The 24,661-nt window shown below is 39.1% G+C and overlaps 1 protein-coding gene across 2 annotated transcripts in view; it reads right to left on the bottom strand.

The window, feature by feature from the left end:
* The window catches only part of LOC124795313 (ATP-dependent Clp protease proteolytic subunit, mitochondrial), a 52,424-nt gene extending 28,639 nt beyond the window's left edge, over window positions 1–23,785 (bottom strand). The window contains exons 1-3 of one of the 2 annotated variants that reach the window (XM_047259284.1): window positions 23,645–23,785; window positions 23,269–23,442; window positions 6,859–6,950 (exon numbers count right to left, since the gene is read on the bottom strand). In XM_047259284.1, coding sequence (XP_047115240.1) covers window positions 6,859–6,950; window positions 23,269–23,442; window positions 23,645–23,680 — 302 coding nt within the window. In that variant the 5' untranslated portion in view covers window positions 23,681–23,785. Of the gene's footprint in view, window positions 1–6,858; window positions 6,951–23,268; window positions 23,443–23,609 lie in introns of both variants that reach the window. The other variant, XM_047259285.1, reaches the window with a different exon arrangement.
* Window positions 23,786–24,661: the final 876 nt, after the last annotated feature.

Here is a 24,661-nt window from a genome sequence, read left to right on the forward strand (position 1 = left end):
GGAATCAAGGAAATGCAACAGAAAAGAATCAGCTGAAGGCTGTATCACCCGACTGTCAAATGTGGTCCCTACAGCAGTTGTGGATGACCACCATCAGCTCATCTCTCTCATATGCCCATCAGTAACTGGAGAGATATAACAGTGTACGGCAGCCTGAAATCTCGGACCAAGTACACAAGAGATACCAGCCATGAATGTTGATCCCACACAACAGGAATTAATAGAGAAAGTTGAAGAAGAGATGTATCGATTCTTGGCACTAATATCCACCACTAGCCAAATGCACAATGATGAATGAACACTGCCAAATTGGACTCATACAACCATGAAATGGCACCCTAGCACCTGACAAATGCAGGTACAACCAATTCCTCCACTAAGTGATATGAAATGGAACACCTACATAAGGAGTTGTTGTTGTGGTCTTCAGTCCTGAGACTGGTTTGATGCAGCTCTCCATGCTACCCTATCCTGTGCAAGCTTTTTCATCTCCCAGTACCTACTGCAACCTACATCCTTCTGAATCTGCTTAGTGTATTCATCTCTTGGTCTCCCCCTATGATTTTTACCCTCCACGCTGCCCTCCAATACTAAATTGGTGATCCCTTGATGCCTCAGAACATGTCCTACCAACCGATCCCTTCTTCTGGTCAAGTTGTGCCACAAACTTCTCTTCTCCCCAATCCTATTCAATACTTCCTCATTAGTTATGTGATCTACCCATTTAATCTTCAGCATTCTTCTGTAGCACCACATTTCAAAAGCTTCTATTCTCTTCTTGTCCAAACTATTTATCGTCCATGTTTCACTTCCATACATGGCTACACTCCATACGAATACTTTCAGAAATGACTTCCTGACACTTAAATCAATACTGGATGTTAACAAATTTCTCTTCTTCAGAAACGCTTTCCTTGCCATTGCCAGTCTACATTTTATATCCTCTCTACTTCGACCATCATCAGTTATTTTGCTCCCCAAATAGCAAAACTCCTTTACTACTTTAAGTGCCTCATTTCCTAATCTAATTCCCTCAGCATCACCCGACTTAATTAGACTACATTCCATTATCCTTGTTTTGCTTTTGTAGATGTTCATCTTATATCCTCCTTTCAAGATACTGTCCATTCCATTCAACTGCTCTCCAAGTCCTTTGCTGTCTCTGACAGAATTACAATGTCATCGGCGAACCTCAAAGTTTTTATTTCTTCTCCATGAATTTTAATACCTACTCCGATTTTTTCTTTTGTTTCCTTTACTGCTTGCTCAATATACAGATTGAACAACATCGGGGAGAGGCTACAACCCTGTCTTACTCCCTTCCCAACCACTGCTTCCCTTTCATGTCCCTCCTCTTATAACTGCCATCTGGTTTCTGTACAAATTGTAAATAGCCTTTCGCTCCCTGTATTTTACCCCTGCCACCTTTAGAATTTGAAAGAGAGTATTCCAGTCAACATTGTCAAAAGCTTTCTCTAAGGAGAGTAGGAGGAAAAGTAAATGATCGACATTGGCTTATTGGAAGAATTTTAGAAAAGTTTGGTTCATATTCTGTAAAGGAGGTCACATACAGAACACTAGGGTGACCCATTCTTGAGTACTGCTTGAGTGTTTGGGATTTCCACAAGGTCAGACTAAAGTAAAGTAAAACATTGAAGCAATTCAGAGGTGAGCTGCTACATTTGTTACCAGTAAGTTCAATAAAAATGCAGTAGGGTTGATCAACATGCAAGTATTACAGAGATCATTTGTGAACTCAAATGGGAATCCCTTGGAGGGAAGATAACATTCTTTTTGTGACTATCAAGACAATTTAGAGAACCAGCACCTGCAGTTGACTCAAGAAGGATTCTCCTGCTGCCAATGAAAATTTCACATACAGACCACAAAGTCAAGAGAAATCATGGGATTGTTTGGAGGTATATACATAGCATTTTTCTCTCTCTATTTGTGAATGGAACAGGAAAGGAAATGCCTAGTAATGACACAAGATATCCTCCGTCTAGTATGATATGGTGGCCTGCAGAGTACGTATTTTGAAGTAGATATAAGTGGAGAACAGAGGACAACACATTGGTATGTTTTCGCTACGGACACCCTGGACACATTGTACGCTTCTGTAGAGAGGCAGAAGACGAGTGTTCTACGAATATTATGCCACAAGACATCAACTACCATAACAGTCCTATTCATGCCAGGCATCTGAAGATGATTATAGTTGACTTGTACGACGAAATCCATTGCCTCACCTTGCATGAGGTCAGTCCTTAACATATGCCATAGCCATTACCCATCACTATACTGAGGTAACAACCACTCACCCACCTGCCAAATTTTTCAGGAAAACTAAATGAGATAATCACTATGGAAGTGAGGCTGCCACAGATTAAACCCCTCCATGGAAGACAGTCATCAAGATGTCAGGAAATCTCACTGATATCAAAGCCCAAATTGTCCGGCCACTAGTCTATTCAAGAGCTTTCTTTTCTGTAATGTTGGATGCTTATCATTTTGAGTTAAGAAGACTATGTTATGATGTGAAAGCAGTTGTGTTGACAGTCAAAAGTTGGAAATACATCCAGACATCCAGATGACAGGGACATCTATTGCAATAATAAACATCCATGACTGAACACTGCCCTTTGAATCTGTTGTTTTTAACAGTATGTAGCCATAACGTTGTTCTCAGAAGACACTTCTCACTGGCATCACAAGCATGATCTCCAGACCCCAGACCTACCACTAAAATGAGAATGCTGAGACACAACTTCACATTGACACTTGCAGTTATCGTATAAGTGCGGTTCTAGTGCAAATTCAGGAAGGTGCTAAAATGGTGGGGACTTACGCCTTCATAGTTCTCACCAAGCCCAAGATGAACAACTCCACAAGCAAATAGGAATATGTTACAAGTGTATTTACTTGGAAAATCATTCATTGTTGTGACGTATCACCATTCTCTATGCTGGCTGATTAGCCTGAAGGATCCATTGGGCCAACTGGGGAGATAGGCACTGAGGAGTACAATGTCACGGTGGTATTCAAAAATGGATGCAAACACAATGATGCTGACTGCCTTTTAAGCAATCCTTCTGTGGAAGACAGCAGCATAGACAAAATCTCAGTCATCGTTGCTTACATCACATTGTTGATGAGCAGAGGGAAATTGTTGATGACCAGAGGGAAGACCTGGCACGCTGAAAACCTAAGAAGCCTTGAAGGAAGAGTAAACGACCAAAGGAGAATTCCTATTAATAAATGGAGCATTGTATAAGAGGAATTATGATTCAGTGGGGCAGAAATGGTTTTTCGTCATCCTAGCCCATCTATGGCCAGCTATCCTGAAATATTTCAATGATGCTCCAACATCTGTTCACCTGGGATTCGTGATGACTCTAGACAGAATGAGACACCAGGTATCACTGGCAAGGTCTCTGCCAATCCATTACATACTATGTGAGCCACTTTAAGGAATAGAAACAATGGAAGTCCATAACCACAATTACTTCCAGTGCATCTGACATCAATCCTGCCCCAGCACCGCCATTTCACTATATTGGAATTGACCTTGGAGGGAAGCTCGGAAGGTTAGCAAATGGAATTGAAGGATAATAGTCAGCATTAACTACCTCAACTGCTAAGCTACAACCAAAGCTGTTCCGATTGCTGAAACTCTGAAAATTGCAAAATTCCTTAAAGAAGACGTCATTCTGAAGCACGGAGCACCCCTTATGATGAAGTCAGGAAAATCTTTCCAGTCAAGACTAGTATCAGAGGTAATTTAATTCATAGAATTTAATAAGACATTGGCAGACATGTTGTTAATGAATGTTGATTCTCAACAAAGAGATTGAAATACAATGCTGCCCCTTGTCACATTTGCATACAACACTGCGAAGCAAGACACTGCAGGCTTCAGACAGTTCTTTCTGCTCCATGGTCATTAGGCCAAAATGACAATGGCTACACTGTTCTGTTTCAGCCATAATATTCAGGATGAATATGTGAAACAAATCATCACAAGGACTGAAGAAGAAAGGCAACTAGCCTGCTACTGGACCCTGGAGGTCCAAGGGACAGAAAGAGAACCTACAATGCCAAGCACCCATCGATGAGATACAGCCCAGGAGCCTCAGTACGGATTTTTACACCTCTGTGGAAAGTGAGAAGTTACTAAAACACTTATCCAACTTAACATCTGAAGTCAAGGATTCATTAAGACAACAAAAGTGCAGAGACACTGTCCACATCATACGTATGACACCCTACAACTATCAGAGGCACAGATAAATAAATGATGGGAGGTTAAAGAAAACTGAAGACCCAACTGATAACCACAAAACTTCAACAGGAGGGGGGTACCTTTGATGCTCATCATAGTGTTTTTGTCCTGTAATTCTGCTCTATTCTCAGTCAAAAGATTAAGACTTTTTTCTGTTTCTGGACATTAATTAGATTTAGTCCTGCAGTATCCTTATTCTGAGCATGAAGCCTTTTGATAATTTTCCAAGCTTTATTCATTCTTTTATTCTCAATACAACTATTTACTTCCATATGAATATCTTCCTAGCATTTATTATTTGCCTTTTTCACCTATTGTTGACTTTTCTTCTTCTTTCTTCATATTTTTCTCTGTCTTGAGTTTAGTCTCTCTTTGTTTGATAGCTGCTTCTATTCAACCTAGCCCTTCAGCCATTTGTTCCACTCGGGACTTTCTTTTCTAGTATGTTTGTTTATTTTTCCTACTAAAACCTCTGTAGCTGATTCAGGAATACAGGTTTTCATCTTGTGGTATGCATCTTCCACTGAGCCACTCAGTTCATTTGCCAATTTGGATGCCATGTGAATGATACAAAGAAATTTGGTGGAATTACTCTGAAGATTTTTTAAGTAGTATTTAACCATCTGAGTTTTCTGAATAGGTTCTATTATGGTCAGAGCCAGTTACTTCATTAACTGCATGTTTCATAGGTCACAATTTTGGAACGAGTATGTTCCATAATTATAATATCCTATGTCAGCAAAACACATATCTCTCTCTCTCTCTCTCTCTCTCTCTCTCTCTCTCTCTCTCTGTGTGTGTGTGTGTGTGTGTGTGTGTGTGTGTGTGTGTGTGTGTGTGTGTCATAACCAGCAGACTACTTCACATTCAGAAATTCAGCTATGGAGTAATAGTAGTTGTCAAGCAGATACACAAAACCCCTTTTAATTCTAACATCCAAGATTCTTAGCCATCTGACGGACTGTTATACAGTCTTAAACTGACTATGCCACAACTAGATTGGACATGGACCCACATATAAAGTTAAACTATTATTACAACTAATCAAAAGTAGCTTTTCTACAGTTAATTGAATTATAAGTATTTGTTGACTGTGTTTTAGGGAAGATTATACTTACTATTTAGCAGAAATAATGCACATTAATGTTGCAATATATCATGCTACTAATGTAAAAATCATGGTAATATATTTTGAGTGAAATAATTAACACTAAGCAATTTGTATAATATAAATAAAAACAGTAGTGTTTGTGGGTCCAATGGACACAGCACTCAAATTGCAGGCTCACGGTGTCATTTGCATAATGTGCTAACTCATGTAGAGATGAGCTGATGCTCATAAAATGTGGCGTGGTTTCTGGAAAGCAGTTCATCTGCACACTAGTTGCATCTTTTTACACATAGAGATTACATCTTTTAAGATGACACATACAAAAATTGTGGTTTTTGTTCAAAGAACACGCTATGAACGTTCATCATCTTTGTAGTTGGATTATTATGTAGATCAGAATAGTATAAAAGTTACTATAAATTATCATTCATTTTCAGAATTATGTTTTCCCAAAGTGTTACATGTACAAATGTGACTAATGTAAGAATAAAACCATAAACTCAGAAAGTTTGCATTTTGCACTCTATAAATATTCTATGAGTGCCCATTTGGTCACACGGCATTCTCCAAGCCAAACAGTAGTCAAGTTTGTTCTGTACCTTATATAGCAACATAATATCAATGGTCATCTCAGCAGCACTGATGCATTCTCTGAGCAGTTCCAGCACTCTTCACAGTGGGGGTACATAATCAAGGTCCTTAACGTATTCCCAAAGGAAAATCACAATTTGTTAGGTCATGTGACCTGGGAGGCCAAGGGTATGGAGCTACATCATCATCATCACTATGCCCAATCCAGCAATGCAGAAGTTTGTCATTTAGGTAGCAGTGAACATCAATGCTAAAATGAGAGGTGCCCCATCTTGTTGGAAAATGAAATTCTCAGAATCAACTGTAACTGCAACAAACTGACGTAAGAGGTACCCACCACAGTCTTCTCACAGAAAAAAAATGGCCTGTGCAACTTTGTCTGTGACACTGCACATAAAACGTTAAGCTCTTGCAAATCTCATTCAAGCATCACAATTTCATGAGGATTTGTAGTGCCCTTTTTGTTTTCAAGATTAATGATATCTTTAATTTTTCTCCATTACATGTGTATTTTTTTAAAGAAAAGGGGGGGGGGGAAAGAAAGAAAAAAAAATGGTGAACACTATTATGGTTAGATTCCTTAACACATCTATTATGATTTTGTTTCATGTTGGGTGGCAACCCTCTTCACCATGATTATAATTTTTATGAAATTATCAAATGTAATTAATTAAAAATGTTCACATTCACATGGAACAAACATGACTTTTCAAAATGCAATGGATTATAAGCTATCAGAAACTAAATAATGAGGTGTATATAGCCACAGATAAATCACAGCATTTGAATTTAAGCCACAGATAAATCACAGCATTTGAATTTAACTATTTGTACAAATAAAATGGGTCAATCAGAAATATTTTCAAATGCTCACCTGTTGATATACATGTGAATTGGCTTTTTACTGCTTTCAGATTGTAAGAAAAGCAACTGTGCAACAACGAGTGAAGAAAGGTCATCCGTTACCTGCGGAACAAAGATATTTAGTTACTTAGTTACACGTTGCATAAATTGTTTGCATGATACAACTAATGGAATACAGATATATTTAAATTTAACAATGACAATAAACAACTGTGGCTTTAACTATGTATTTATTTGTTTTCAGTAAACATTGTGCTACAGACTAGGAGATTACTAAAAGAAACAATGTGACTTTAGAATTAAAATTTGCTATGGTACCTACATAAAAAAATGTTATTGCGCAAATAAATAAATATTTTAATAGACACACGTCACCACCTTCAAAACACCTCAATGACTTAGAGATAAGTAATGAGACTATTCTGATACTGTTGTGGCTGTGTATATCATTCTTTCAAACTGTGATGGATTATTAATGAATTATTCTTGCTGATGGGCCTGCATCATTTTAGTTCATTACGCTGTTCATTATGTGTGTTAAAATGCTAGTGCTTGAAACATGTGGCATGCTTTCAAATTACAATGGGAACATACACCATGCACCACCATCAAAATTGATCAAAAATAAAATTTTCAATGAAGAGAGAGCTGCTACAGGAAAATGACTATATTTACGAATTTTATCATGGCTATAGATCTGTACTTTATGCTTCACTTTAAATGACAATATTGCTAACCTTGATTTTTCCAACCCCTTAATTCTGTTACAAATCTTCCATTTTTAGTGATGTGTGTGCTGTTGGTGAAACTTCCTATCAGATTATAATGATTACAGCTCTGTGCCACACTGAAGGTCTAATGTGAACCCATTCCTTTCACGATATGAGCTGAAAACTTAAAATGTGGAGGGTGGTACAATCAGAATTGGAGCTGTGAGATATGACTTGATAGTCCATGCCAGTAACACCATTGTCCAAGAAAGGCAAGGATGTGTGTTAAATTCAGAGATCAGCACAACAGTTTTAATCCGTTACAAAATTTCACAATAGTGCACACTCTGGAGGAGAGTGAATGTTTCATAATGGAAACAACTTATAGGCTCTGGCTACATCACTTCATGACAATGAGGGTATGCCTTTTTGGTTTAGTGGGTAAATGCCATACTGCAAATTCAAAGGCTTGAGATTCAGTTCACTTGTGACTTCTTTCACCTCTGGCAACAATGTGTTACTGTGAAAAATACAAAGTTAAACCAGTGTTCGAAGGCCACTTTGAACTGTAGACACCTTTACAACTAACTGGGTAATTTATCTGAAAGGTTGGAGAGTGGTAAATGCATACTGACCCAATAGGATCACGCCTAGCAAAGTACTGTGGGGTCCAAACCAACAGCTTCACTTTTTACTGTTTCTTCCACAGAGCAACAGTCCAGCTCCAATTGCAGAAGAACTAATGTCAACTACAGAAATTAAGAAATCTACTGCCAGAATTGAAGTTGTAAAGGCAAGCTGTGAGTCAAGCCACAGCATAGCAGCCTGTGAGAACAATTGCTGTAGAAGACTATGGCTCAATGGCCATTATCTGTTGTGAAACTCCCTTGCTGTTCTTATGACAAAACCTAACAATACTTTTATTGTTAGTTTTAGTCTGTTCTGTTCCAGTTTCTTCCAAGACTTTTCCTCTAACTACAGTAAACACAGCTACTTTGCTTGTGTGATGGTGCAGTCCACCGGCCTACTAAACTGCTTCCTGTGAGAATCTGAACTGGTCTGCACATCACCCTCCTCTTAAAGTTAGCATTCAAACCCCCCCCCCCACCCCCCCCCCCCACCCCCACCCAAACAGCAGAAGCAAGCATAGCCCATATGTAGACCTCAGCCATAACTAATGGTAAGGGGCAGTTGTTGAGAAACAGAGTTGTTTCATGTAAAATGTGTTGCAATTGATGTGCTTTATTCATATTAATTGATAATTCCTTGATAAACTGAGAAATGGCTGCTCTAGCCATAATTTCAGATTCTCACTAATGACTAGTTTGTCAGGATGTGTTCATGTATATAGTGGTAAGTGAAAAAAACGTGGCTGCCAGTAGTCATAACATGTGCAGTGTTAATGCCAAGAAATGCTTTTCAAGGATGATTTGTACAAATTAGGTTGATGTGGCTGACTACAATTCAAATAAAGATCCTGAATATGTTCCTTGACAAGTATGTGCTTCAAAGTTGTTGCTGAACAGGTAAATGCGAGTAACCATTTAAGCAGGTAAACAATGTTAAGTTGTATCCCTTACCACCGTCTTATATGACAGTGTGATGGCAGAAATGTTAAGTACACTCCGTAACATTGTTTGTATGCTGTGGTAAGGTGACAAATTTAATTTTATACTGTGCTGAGTCATATATTAATTTCTGAGGTTGTTATATTTTATTACTGTAAAAATTGGTAATGCAAATCTTAGTATCATAAACTGAAACAATTAAGACCTTTTAAATTTGTATTTTTGGGAGGTTTCACAGTGATGTTTCATTAACTTACCCACCAAGTAAACACTGGTAAGTCAATGCTAATCTATGCTATGTGCACTCACTTTTCAAGTAAGCAACATATACAATGTTAAGTATCCATTCATGCATTTTTAAGAATAACATTTTGGATAAAATTTACTATTTTAAAAATATGTTGCTACTCTAGAAATAAACACACACACACACACACACACACACACACACACACACACAAGCATAAACAAACAAACAAACAGCAACTGAGCTAGGGAATTATCGTCCAATGTGTAGGCTGTCATTAACACCACAACAAAGACTCTGCATTCTTACACAACACTAATGTCTATGTTTAGAGTGGTGCAGTGACTGGGCAGCATAGACTGCTGCTGATGAATCGAATCACATTGTGTTCAGCAATGAATTGCAGTTTTGCACTACCCATGACTACGGTAGTGATCTGGAGAGAAGGCTCATTCTTCCAATGTTTTGGAGAGCCGTACCAGTGTTACTCCCAGTATTACACTGTGGGGCGGCATCAGGTGTAACTTCTTGTCTCAGCTGGTAGTAATTGAGGGAACTCGAATGGCACAATGGTACATCACAGATATTTTGTGTTCTCAGGTGTCACCTCTCATGCGACAGTACCATGATATCATTTCAATAGCACACTGCTTGTCCACATAGCACATGTCTCTAAGAATGGTCTGTGTGATTTTGAGGTACTTTCATGGTCAGCAAGAGCGCAGGAGAATTTTCTAATACCCGAAGTTGCCCATCTGCTGAAGTGGATATTTTTGGAAAGCCTCCTCAAAAATGGGCAAACTTAGAGAACTTAGCATCTACCTGGTTATCCATATACAATTCATCAAGATTGATTTGTCAATGCCCTAGAGAATATATGTATTTTATGTTTCTGCAGTTTTGTAGATTTTACCAATCATGTCTTTAGCTTTATTAGCTGACAGCAATGATGAGAGGGGCCAAGATCTTTTATAAATACTTTATAACTTTCCTTGCCATTACTGTATCACTTGTTTTAAGACAATGCCAAATTTTATGATATTCTAGTAGCTGCATTTACCATTGTGGCCACACCAAAAGGGTTTAAAAGTTTTACTAATTTACATTAATTAACTTCCGCATACACAGGGCGACAATTATTGAACTATATGAAATAAAATCATATAACTACTGAACGGTTTGCGTTAGATCCTTCAAACTGCATGATTGGTGCAGGGCATGATGGGAATTAGTATGCGCATTATAGTTTGGTTTAGCAATGAAGCCCACTTTCATTTGAATGGGTTCACCAATAACCAAAACTGGTGCATTTGTGGGACTGAGAAACTGCATTTCGCAATCGAGAAGTCTCTTCACCAACAACTGGTGACTTTGTGGTGTGCCGTGTCCAGTCACAGATTAATCAGTGTGATATTCCTTGATGACACGGTGACTACCAAACAGTACGTGATGGTTTTGGACGATGATTTCATTCCCATTATCCAAAGTGACCCTGATTTCAACAAGATATGGTTCTCACAAGATGGATCTCAACTACATTGAAACAGGACAGTGTTTGCTAACCTGGACTTTGGAGACCGCATTCTGGCTCTGGGGTACAACGAGGCGACTGGCATGGGCCTCAACTGGCCGCCATATTCTCCAGATCTGGACCTATGTGACTACTTTTTGTGGGGCTGTATTAAAGACAAGACATACAGTAATAGCCTCAAAATCATTACTGATCAGAAAACAGCCATTCAGGAGGTACTGACAGCATCGATGTTCTGACACTTCATCGCATCAAGCAGAATTTCACTATTTGTCTGCACCACATCATCGCCAATGATGGTAGGCATATCAAACATGTCATAACCTAAGTCTGAATATCTGTAGTGATGTTTACATGTTGAATAAAGTGTGTGCAAATTGTAGTTTGTAACTAATTAACGTTTTTTCCATATAGTTCAATAATTGCCACCTGTATTATTATATTCTTACAATCTATCCCACTACTCCTTTTCCTATAGCAAATCCCACTCAAGGTCCAATAGATATCTATAGCAAAGGGGGAAACCCCTAAAGCACTAAAAGAATCGTCTCCAAAAATGTGCTGAAAGGCACAGAGGCAAACTAAAAATAGACTGCTAGACATTATTTAGCTATTGGGCTAAGTCCTTCATCAGACATAGACAAGACAAAACACACACATATATATTGCTTTTGTCTGTATATGTGCGGATGGATGTGTGTGTGTGTGTGTGTGTGTGTGTGTGTGTGTGTGTGTGTGGGGCGCGCTGCGCGCGGGTATACCTGTCCTTTTTCCCCCAAAGGTAAGTCTTTCCGCTCCCGGGATTGGAATGACTCCTTACCCTCTCCCTTAAAACCCACATCCTTTCGTCTTTCCCTCTCCTTCCCTCTTTCCTGATGAAGCAACCGTTGGTTGTGAAAGCTTGAATTTTGTGTGTGTGTGTGTGTGTGTGTGTGTGTGTGTGTGTGTGTGTGTGTCAACATGCCAACGCTTTCGTTTGGTAAGTTACATTATATATATATATATATATATATATATATAATAAAATGTAATTTTAATATATTTTTCCCATGTACGACCCCTGGGGAGGTGGGTGGGTTATTTCTATTGCTGTGTGCATGTACTGCACGTAGCTGTATAAGGCGGATGACCTTTATTAAGAATGATAATACAGAGTAACATCTCCTTGAACGACAACTGCTTTAGCAAAAGGACCATCAATCTTAACCCAAACATGTACTCTCTCATTAGCATTAACCTTTCTCCTGTTCTTCGTATAAAGAGAGAAAGGCTTGTCATTAGTAACAACACATGTACCATAATCTCTGTTAGGTACAACACCAATAGCTATGGTGCGATAAGCAATAATGTCTCGGTCGTAATAGGCCTCAAGTCCTTGCAAAGCAGTATCACCTCCTCTCACAACAGCAATAGTTAACCAACCATTACCACTAACAACTTCATTAGTAGTACAGGTGAAGTTAATTTTTGCTCCAACAAAAGAAATAGGTCCTGTGAGAAGCTCTTGTTGAGAAACATTGTTTGGAGTCATCTTGAAACTGTCTACTGTTTTGTAAACAGTCCTCCTTGTATATCTTCTCCGGCTGTACGGCATGGCTGTGTGCACAGTGCGGCTGCCTCGAGTCGAATGAGCAAGCAGCTGCCTGTGCGCTCTGTTATCAAGCAACAAGGGCGTGGCAGGAAGTCAGCCCGATATATATATATATATATATATATATATATATATATATATATATATAAAAACAAAGATGATGTGACTTACCAAATGAAAGTGCTGGCAGGTCGACAGACACACAAACAGACACAAACATCCACACAAAATTCAAGCTTTCGCAACAAACTGTTGCCTCATCAGGAAAGAGTGAAGGAGAGGGAAAGACGAAAGGGTGTGGGTTTTAAGGGAGAGGGTAAGGAGTCATTCCAATCCCGGGAGAGGAAAGACTTACCTTAGGGGGAAAAAAGGACGGGTATACACTCGCACACACACACACACACACACACACACACACACACACACACACATATATCCATCCACACATATACAGACACAAGCAGAGGGTAAGGAGTCATTCCAATCCCGGGAGCGGAAAGACTTACCTTAGGGGGAAAAAAGGACGGGTATACACTCGCGCGCACACACACACATATCCATCCACACATATACAGACACAAGCAGAAATATGTCTGCTTGTGTCTGTATATGTGTGGATGGATATGTGTGTGTGTGCGCGCGAGTGTATACCCGTCCTTTTTTCCCCCTAAGGTAAGTCTTTCCGCTCCCGGGATTGGAATGACTCCTTACCCTCTCCCTTAAAACCCACATCCTTTCGTCTTTCCCTCTCCTTCCCTCTTTCCTGATGAGGCAACAGTTTGTTGCGAAAGCTTGAATTTTGTGTGAATGTTTGTGTGTCTGTCGACCTGCCAGTACTTTCATTTGGTAAGTCACATCATCTTTGTTTTTAGATATATTTTTCCTACGTGGAATGTTTCGCTCTATTATATATATATATATATATATATATATATATATATATATATATATATATATATATATATAGAGAGAGAGAGAGAGAGAGAGAGAGAGAGAGAGAGAGAGACTCACTGTTAACTCTGGGCAGTTGCTATTGCATTCCAGATTTTTTCCATTGTTTGATTTTATAATAAGAATATTCAGAGATATCTTACATTTATTTCAGTATACAAATATGTAACCTCATGATGATGTTTTGAATTCACTACTAGCTTGAGTTCAGTGGCGTCATATGTATGTACACTCTTTGACATGGCTGGTGGCAGATTGCCGCAGAATCTACGTTTGCGCCAATAATGACATGGGATAAATAATATGGCCATGCTGTTAATCCTCTTAAATCTGGCTAGTTTCTGAAGGAAGTCTTGTCTTCTTTTCAAGGTATTCTATGTCTATGCTCATAGTCAAGTGGTAGACCACATGTCAAGTGAAAGCAACATCTGGCAGTCAAGATTACTTGTTGCTTGAAGTTTTTTTGAAAGTCATGATTGTAATGGTAGTGCAGCTACAATGTGTTTCAATTTCTGCACACTGGTAATAACAGTTACATCCAATAACATTTTTTGCAACATGTCTTGGCAGACTCTCTGCCTCTGAATGTCACATGCACCACAGCTCTCCACGGCCCATTTGCTGGTAGCCAGCAGCAGCTGCTGCTGTGGTCTCTTGTCCTTTGTTGAAAGTGCCAGCTACCACTCATTGCTTTGGAGAGTATAAAATGCCTTACTGTCATTGAGTGGTGCTCCACAAAAATGTCTACAATCTGCATTTCACACCTGACAGCAATATCAACAGACAATCTGTTTTAATATGATGAGTGTTGTATTACATTAATAAGCAAGACATGAATACAGCTCAAAATTAACTGTATAGTTTGTGATCTAATTATATACCTCAGTATATTGTTTAATGTCCCCCCCCATGAACCATGGACCTTGCCGTTGGTGGGGAGGCTTGCGTGCCTCAGCGATACAGATAGCCATACTGTAGGTGCAACCACAACGGAGGGGTATCTGTTGAGAGGCCAGACAAACATGTGGTTCCTGAAGAGGGGCAGCAGCCTTTTCAGTAGTTGCAGGGGCAACAGTCTGGATGATTGACTGATCTGGCCTTGTAACAATAACCAAAACGGCCTTGCCGTGCCGGTACTGCGAACGGATGAAAGCAAGGGGAAACTACAGCCGTAATTTTTCCCGAGGGCATGCAGCTTTACTGTATGATTACATGATGATGGCGTCCTCTTGGGTAAAATATTCCGGAGGTAAAAAAGTCCCCCATTCGGATCTCCGGGCGGGGACTACTCAAGAGGATGTCGTTATCAGGAGAAAGAAAACTGGCGTTCTACGGATCGGAGCGTGGAATGTCAGATCCCTTAATCGGGCAGGTAGGTTAGAAAATTTAAAAAGGGAAATGGATAGGTTGAAGTTAGATATAGTGGGAATTAGTGAAGTTCGGTGGCAGGAGGAACAAGACTTCTGGTCAGGTGACTACAGGGTTATAAACACAAAATCAAATAGGGGTAATGCAGGAGTAGGTTTAATAATGAATAGGAAAATAGGAATGCGGGTAAGCTACTACAAACAGCATAGTGAACGCATTATTGTGGCCAAGATAGATACGAAGCCCACACCTACTACAGTAGTACAAGTTTATATGCCAACTAGCTCTGCAGATGACGAAGAAATTGAAGAAATGTATGATGAAATAAAAGAAATTATTCAGATTGTGAAGGGAGACGAAAATTTAATAGTCATGGGTGACTGGAATTCGAGTGTAGGAAAAGGGAGAGAAGGAAACATAGTAGGTGAATATGGATTGGGGGACAGAAATGAAAGAGGAAGCCGCCTGGTAGAATTTTGCACAGAGCACAACATAATAATAACTAACACTTGGTTTAAGAATCATGAAAGAAGGTTGTATACATGGAAGAACCCTGGAGATACTAAAAGGTATCAGATAGATTATATAATGGTAAGACAGAGATTTAGGAACCAGGTTTTAAATTGTAAGACATTTCCAGGGGCAGATGTGGACTCTGACCACAATCTATTGGTTATGACCTGTAGATTAAAACTGAAGAAACTGCAAAAAGGTGGGAATTTAAGGAGATGGGACCTGGATAAACTAAAAGAACCAGAGGTTGTACAGAGATTCAGGGAGAGCATAAGGGAGCAATTGACAGGAATGGGGGAAATAAATACAGTAGAAGAAGAATGGGTAGCTTTGAGGGATGAAGTAGTGAAGGCAGCAGAGGATCAAGTAGGTAAAAAGACGAGGGCTAGTAGAAATCCTTGGGTAACAGAAGAAATATTGAATTTAATTGATGAAAGGAGAAAATATAAAAATGCAGTAAGTGAAACAGGCAAAAAGGAATACAAACGTCTCAAAAATGAGATCGACAGGAAGTGCAAAATGGCTAAGCAGGGATGGCTAGAGGACAAATGTAAGGATGTAGAGGCCTATCTCACTAGGGGTAAGATAGATACCGCCTACAGGAAAATTAAAGAGACCTTTGGAGATAAGAGAACGACTTTTATGAATATCAAGAGCTCAGATGGAAACCCAGTTCTAAGCAAAGAAGGGAAAGCAGAAAGGTGGAAGGAGTATATAGAGGGTCTATACAAGGGCGATGTACTTGAGGACAATATTATGGAAATGGAAGAGGATGTAGATGAAGATGAAATGGGAGATATGATACTGCGTGAAGAGTTTGACAGAGCACTGAAAGACCTGAGTCGAAACAAAGCCCCTGGAGTAGACAATATTCCATTGGAACTACTGACGGCCGTGGGAGAGCCAGTTCTGACAAAACTCTACCATCTGGTGAGGAAGATGTATGAGACAGGCGAAATACCCTCAGACTTCAAGAAGAATATAATAATTCCAATCCCAAAGAAAGCAGGTGTTGACAGATGTGAAAATTACCGAACTATCAGCTTAATAAGTCACAGCTGCAAAATACTAACACGAATTCTTTACAGACGAATGGAAAAACTAGTAGAAGCCAACCTCGGGGAAGATCAGTTTGGATTCCGTAGAAACACTGGAACACGTGAGGCAATACTGACCTTACGACTTATCTTAGAAGAAAGATTAAGGAAAGGCAAACCTACATTTCTAGCATTTGTAGACTTAGAGAAAGCTTTTGACAATGTTGACTGGAATACTCTCTTTCAAATTCTAAAGGTGGCAGGGGTAAAATACAGGGAGCGAAAGGCTATTTACAATTTGTACAGAAACCAGATGGCAGTTATAAGAGTCGAGGGACATGAAAGGGAAGCAGTGGTTGGGAAGGGAGTAAGACAGGGTTGTAGCCTCTCCCCGATGTTATTCAATCTATATATTGAGCAAGCAGTAAAGGAAACAAAAGAAAAATTCGGAATAGGTATTAAAATTCATGGAGAAGAAATAAAAACTTTGAGGTTCACCGATGACATTGTAATTCTGTCAGAGACAGCAAAGGACTTGGAAGAGCAGTTGAATGGAATTGACAGTGTCTTGAAAGGAGGATATAAGATGAACATTAACAAAAGCAAAACAAGGATAATGGAATGTAGTCTAATTAAGTCGGGTGATGCTGAGGGAATGAGATTAGGAAATGAGGCACTTAATCTACATCTATACTCCGCGAGCCACCTTACGGTGTGTGGCGGAGGGTATTTATTGTACCACTATCTGATCCCCCCTTCCCTGTTCCATTCACGAATTGTGCGTGGGAAGAACGACTGCTTGTAAGTCTCCGTATTTGCTCTAATTTCTCGGATCTTTTCGTTGTGATCAGTACGCGAGATATATGTGGGCGGTAGTAATATGTTGCCCATCTCTTCCCGGAATGTGCTCTCTCGTAATTTCGATAATAAACCTCTCCGTATTGCGTAACGCCTTTCTTGAAGTGTCCGCCACTGGAGCTTGTTCAGCATCTCCGTAACGCTCTCGCGCTGACTAAATGTCCCCACGACGAATCGCGCTGCTTTTCGCTGGATCATTTCTATCTCTTCTATTAATCCAACCTGATAAGGGTCCCATACTGATGAGCAATACTCAAGAATCGGACGAACAAGCATTTTGTAAGCTACTTCTTTCGTCGATGAGTCACATTTTCTTAGAATTCTTCCTATGAATCTCAACCTGGCGCCTGCTTTTCCCACTATTTGTTTTATGTGATCATTCCACTTCAGATCGCTCCGGATAGTAACTCCTAAGTATTTTACGGTCGTTACCGCTTCCAATGATTTACCACCTATGGCATAATCGTACTGGAATGGATTTCTGCCCCTATGTATGCGCATTATATTACATTTATCTACGTTTAGGGAAAGCTGCCAGCTGTCGCACCATGCATTAATCCTCTGCAGGTCCTCCTGGAGTACGTACGAGTCTTCTGATGTTGCTACTTTCTTGTAGACAACCGTGTCATCTGCAAATAGCCTCACGGAGCTACCGATGTTGTCAACTAAGTCATTTATGTATATTGTAAACAATAAAGGTCCTATCACGCTTCCCTGCGGTACTCCCGAAATTACCTCTACATCTGCAGATTTTGAACTGTTAAGAATGACATGTTGTGTTCTTTCTTCTAGGAAATCCTGAATCCAATCACAAACCTGGTCCGATATTCCGTAAGCTTGTATTTTTTTCACTAAACGTAAGTGCGGAACCGTATCAAATGCCTTCCTGAAGTCCAGTTTTGCTATTTGGGGAGCAAAATAACTGATGATGGTCGAAGTAGAGAGGATATAAAATGTAGGCTGGCAATGGCAAGGAAAGCGTTTCTGAAGAAGAGAAATTTGTTAACATCCAGTATTAATTTAAGTGTCAGGAAGTCATTTCTGAAAGTATTCGTATGGAGTGTAGCCATGTACGGAAGTGAAACATGGACGATAAATAGTTTGGACAAGAAGAGAATAGAAGCTTTCGAAATGTGGTGCTACAGAAGAATGCTGAAGATTAGATGGGTAGATCACATAACTAATGAGGAAGTATTGAATAGGATTGGAGAGAAGAGAAGCTTGTGGCACAACTTGACCAGAAGAAGGGATCGGTTGGTAGGACATGTTCTGAGGCATCAAGGGATCACCAATTTAGTATTGGAGGGCAGCGTGGAGGGTAAAAATCGTAGAGGGAGACCAAGAGATGAATACACTAAGCAGATTCAGAAGGATGTACGTTGCAGTAGGTACTGGGAGATGAAAAAGCTTGCACAGGATAGAGTAGCATGGAGAGCTGCATCAAACCAGTCTCAGGACTGAAGACCACAACAACAACAACAACATTGTTTAATGTTGTCATTAATGTCTTATATCTCATTTCTTTTCCTTTTAAAGGTGATTCTTCACATTTGTTTTGGTCAGAAATTCTTAGGTTTTCATTAAGCCATGGAGACTAACTGTGGTGTAATGTGTTTTACTGTTGTTGCTTGATTCCTTACGGTAAATGTGTGCAATAAACTGTATTAATGTGTGGATGGATATGTGCGTGTGTGCGAGTGTATACCTGTCCTTTTTTCCCACTAAGGGAAGACTTTCCGCTCCCGGGACTGGAATGACTCCTTACCCTCTCCCTTAAAACCCACTTCCTTTCGTCTTCCCCTCTCCTTCCCTCTTTCCTGATGAGGCAACAGTTTGTTGCGAAAGCTTGAATTTTGTGTGTATGTTTGTGTTTGTTTGTGTGTCTATCGACCTGCCAGCGCTTTCGTTCGGTAAGTCACCTCATCTTTGTTTTTATATATAATTTTTCCCACGTGGAATGTTTCCTTCTATTATAATGTATTAATATCTTGCCGCATATGCTCTATAGCAATGCAGCCACACTGCACAATTTGAGGTCCACATACAGACTCTTGGAGAACTTAATGCTGATTGAAAGAGGTAGTAAGAGTTTGAATTAGATGTAATCTGACAAAACTGCCCATATTTGAAGCTAACTTGAGTGAAAGGAACTTGATAACTCCGGTGTTAGCAAATGTCTAAAGGGATGCCCAATTGCTTTCACATAGAGTTTGCACAGATGAACTATATTAATCAATTTTTTCACTTCATAACTATTCCCCTGACCTACGGTTGCTATGTGATGAACAAAAACTAAAAATTTATATCATTTACAGTCAATTCAAAGAGATCCAGCAGTTTTGTATAGTGAAGCAGCTTGTTACTCACAAAGCAGATATCTGTGACTATTAACACAGCTTACTGGGTCGAATTTATGAGAATACTTATTGAGTAAAGGTCTCTTTTTTTCAGATTTAATTAAAGAATTTCTTCTAGCAATTTGAAGATATCTTGAATAAAACTAAAACTATGAGGCTTTAGTGCACTGGTCAGCATAGTGACTGGATGTGAAAACACACAGCCCTTAAATCACAACAGCAGAACCCCTGAGCTAACGAGCTCTCTCATTGCAATATTGGTCGTTGAGCCTCATAACGAAATATCGTAAATATAAGAACAATTGTTACGTATGTGAAGTACAGCATTCCTGGAGTCTTAAAATCAAATTTTCTTTCTCATGGTCTCATCTTACATGAGAAGTATGTAGCATAATTAATCGAAGTGAAAACCAAATGCCATCAGAATTTAGCAGAATAATTCAGGAACACACGAGCAAGTAAATGGACAACCACAAAGTTGCCAAATAACTGCAATGATGTTGCCAATTCTAAGTCAATGGAAGTGTCTGGTTCAACGTGTCTGCTTTGACCTGTGGCTTAATGGTGTTGCAGTGTGTGATGTCACTACGGCACAGTGTTTTTGAGTTGGTTGTGTTTGTAGATATGTTGTATTTCATGGTGCCCTCTGGTGGTGGATGTGGACATGCTGAGTTTAACACGTGGTACTGGTTTAATTTGAGTTTTGGTTGTCATCATGCTAATGTGTGTGTGTGTGGGGGGGGGGGGGGGGGGGGTTGAGCTATATAGGTCAAATGAAATGTCCGATTCCTGTGGTTTTGCTGGTGTAGTGGACTGTTGTAATTTAAATTTTTTTATATTATTTGTTCTAGAATGTTGTGATCTTTTTTCTACTGTTGTACATTTAGCTTTTCCCTACTTTAAACCCCCTTCTTTTTTTTTTCAGTGAGAGATTATTGTGTCATTTTTATTTTTGTTTGTGTTTCTTGGTGTATATATGTAGTGACGCCATTGTCGTCATATTATATACACCGGAACTAGCTGTTTCCGCCATATTGATGATGTCATGGGTCAAAGCAGATGGGTGGAGTCGGATGCTTCTGTAATGTCCCAATTCCTAGATGTGCTAGAGGTAGCTAGAAAATGAAATGCTTATCATGCTCAATTATACGGGCATTCAGAGGGAAGACATATGCACATTTTGTTTTTATGCAGCATTATCTCTAGATACTTTTAGGCTATCTACTTTTATGGCATTGAGTTAGATTTAATATAGAATTTCTCATTTTTTAAAGTTTTCCAGTGTGGTTGGGGGCTATTAATGCCAGTGTTATATAATTTCAATGTAGGAGTTCAAAGCTAGTGATATCAGTTTCCACTCTTGAAACATATGACAATGAAATATTGAAGTATATAATTTCACACTGTGATTATAATTTCCCCAAAATACAAATGAATAAAATACTTAGCATGATAGTTTGCTCTGGAAGCTTATTTCAAAGGAATAAAAAATAAGTGCTAATTAACTTCACTCCACACGTCACAAAACAGTAAGATATCAAGCACTTTGCACCTCAAAATCACCTGTGTCTACATGCAGTCTTATGCCACACAGAAATACAATTTCATGACAGCTGTGAGGATGCAGAAGAATGTTGGTGGGTTTGGGAGCAAGAAGAAACTCAGTTAACTGATTATTCCTTGCTACGTAGTAATCAATTCATTGGCAGATTCAGAAGAGAAGAAACTGAAAATTATGCTCATTAACACAGAAAGTTAACTGTAGATATGCGTAATATACAGTTCTGCACCTTCAAACATTTTTCACCTTGAGATATGTAAATATAATGAATACTAACGAGCCTTTCATTGCTTTTGTAAGGTTTCCCTCTCGTTTGGTCTATAAATGTTGAAACGGCTCCAAATCCCTGTTACTGATGGTTCTCTTGAATCTTTCCAGTGACTTTTTTGTGTGCTGTTGCTTTGTGTTCATGAAGCAAGGCACTATTCCTGTTCACACAAGGTACTGGATCAAGGTTGCCACAAAGTTTACAAACTGTATTTGACACTGACTGTCACAAGTGGAACATACCCTTAACTATCCAGAATTTCCATACGAGTGTAAATAAAAGCTAGATGAAACCCTAATTTATCCACTGAGATAAGTCATTTGAACAGGAGCAAAGCCATCAAACATAGCTTTCCATTTGCAATTGTAACACTATAATCAACATCAGAGGTAATGGTATACCACTGTCACAGTCACAAATTCGTATTTATCTGTATCTGTGGCAAAGTCCACACTACACATTCTTCTCACTGTCATCTGATTAGAATTTTCTTATTGCCCTGAACACAAAACACCGAGGTAAATGTGTGTATCCTGCATGGCAAAACATCCAACACTGCATTCTCACAGGTTCACTGGTTAAGTGCATCAGTACCAAACAGAGATAGGAAAGCTCTCACCAACGAATGAATAAAAATAATAATAATGATGGCAAAAACAAACTAATAATGAATAAAGTTTACTGCCTTACAGAAGAGCCTTGATGATTAAAAATAAAAATAGGCTGATTGTTCAATGCAAAGGTTTTCTTAGCATCTTTGCAGAGAAATCAGAAAAACTGAAGCAATACACTCTGGTTGTCAAACAAGATGTGCTCCAGCAGGTAACCTTGCATTATATCCCCAGAGGAGTATGCACCACAGAGCTAAGTTGACATTGCTCTGGTGGTAATTAATGCAGATAGTTCACAACATGAAATACAAAACCAGTTGAAATTTAAGTGTGGAATGAGCTTTCTGGGTCACAAACATCATATTAAATGCATTTCTATGAAATGTTGTGATCATTCCTGTTTCTGTCAAAATAATTTCAGAAACCATCCAAACCACATATGTAAGTTATGGCCAACTGCCAAGGAAATATCTTTAACTTGGCTCGCAATAATCTCTTGTTCTAAATTGCCGTACCATATCTACCAACGTACTGTAATACTGTACCTACTGCCACCAAACACTATGATGCCGATAGCAGCCACAAAACACAAAGGGCAACCACATTCAACTGATTTGTGTGTATCGCTAAAGTTTGGCTCTGCAGACTGAGTAACAAATGTTAGCCACTGAGAAATATCAATATTTGCTTCACATCTTGTGTAATGGAGTGTTTGGTACCATGATTTCTGTAACTTAGTGTTTGTGAGGCTATTAAGATAGTGTAGTCTGCTTTCACTCTTGATAATCTTAGATGAAGATTTGAACAAACAAATTTCCTGTGTACCAATGCTTGTCCTTAAATACACTGCAAAACTAAAAGAATTTTACAGCTGATGAACTTATTGCACAAGGTTGAAGTTTCTTATATGTCTGCAGGTGCAGCGTATTGTACAGTGCTTCCATGTACAACTGATACCACATTTAAGAAAAATCAGTACAACGTTCAGTGGGGGCACTGACAGCGAAGCTTTAATTTTCAAATAACTTGTTTTCCAAGCAACTCGCATTTAGTAAAAACAAAAGTAGTGGTAAATGTAGATGAATTATGCTTTATGTATACATAAACCAAATATAATATTTTATAGGGCAGTAACAAATCATGATTGTGAGTTGACACCTCATGAAAATCGTGTACAAAGAAGGCAATTTTGTGTGCCACATAGTGGCCGTTATAGTTGACATATTACGCAAAGCAACGATTTACTTACTGGCCCCATCACACAAATTATTCTTTCCTTCAAGAGTCTTGAGTATATATCGTACGCTCTTTCTCCTCGGCCAGTTTGTTCGATTACTATAGGAACCATCGGCAATGCTTGTTTAAGACTGGTGTGAAGCTTGTGGTCAAGTAGCAAAGTCCTCCAAAGTGGCTGCCTGGGAACCTGGAAAACGTTAATATCATCTGATGCGAAGAGCACGTTATGAACACCCTGGCAGCGTCACATTTATATTTTAACCACTATAACAGAAGCAAGTTACCAAGTATACTACTGACAAATCAGTACGACATGTGAAGACTATTGTGTATGTATGACTAAAAAAACTCAACTGTGACTCGAAACGTTCGTTATGGCTTTTAATTACCAGAATTCGAGCAAGACATTTCCCGGCTGTCAGCATTGTTTACAACCACATAAATCGGCATGAAGACACATTGAAGCAAAGATGTTCGGCTTCTCGAAAGAAGCAGTGATCCAGAGATTACGAAACGCATTGTTTGTTTACAATAAATATTCTTCTGTATCAGTTGCCCATCCGTTTGGTTCGTACGCCATTACAATGTTGATACGTTATACAAGCATATTTTTCGATTTACATTATCATTGCCAAATACTTACTGCCGATATTTATGGATTTATTTGCTCTACATACGAAACGTTTTATCGTTGCTTGTACTGCGAAAACGCAGTGATCTCAATCAATGCTTTATTCCACCAGACGAGATTTCTCTACAAAGCATAAATTATAGCTATGATTAGAACAACATGCCTACGTTTTTACTGAGAATCGCACGAATCTAGAAAAATAGCTCCGAAAAGAAACCGTCCGTTGTCACATGATTTCAAAATAAATTCACTTGCATTGCAAATTTACTGATTAACTCGATCATCAAACTAGATGTTTAATGTGCATTTTGTCTTCTATACACACACCGAATTTGGTCTGTGTACCTTGTATTGACTGCAGGCAAAACCAAGTGGGTTGTAGACAAAAATTATTAAACAGAATACTGTCGGTTTAACTACGCACCTCCCCATCCCCCCTTTCCAGGTTCCTTATCCCTCCCGCTCTTATGTAGACCCTGGTTGCATCCTGCCATTATTTTTAATGGCTTTTTATTTGTGTTACCAATCCCTGGTTGCATCCTGCCAATATTTTTAATGGCTTTTTACTTGTGCTACCAATGTTCAAAGATTAAATGAAGAACTGCTACTGGTGCTCTTCTTGGTTAAGCGCAAAGGCGGTAGGCATACTTCTTCTTCTTGCCTTACGGCCTCTGTAGGACCACAGATAGCCCCTTCGTGGACTGCATTTTCCTCTTCTTCTCCCAAAACCTCTTCATTCTTTCTCTTCTTCTCTCCTGCTCTTCTTCCAAGATCT

The sequence above is a fragment of the Schistocerca piceifrons genome, chromosome 4 (assembly GCF_021461385.2).
Source record: "Schistocerca piceifrons isolate TAMUIC-IGC-003096 chromosome 4, iqSchPice1.1, whole genome shotgun sequence".
Classification (NCBI taxonomy): Eukaryota; Metazoa; Arthropoda; class Insecta; order Orthoptera; family Acrididae; genus Schistocerca; species Schistocerca piceifrons.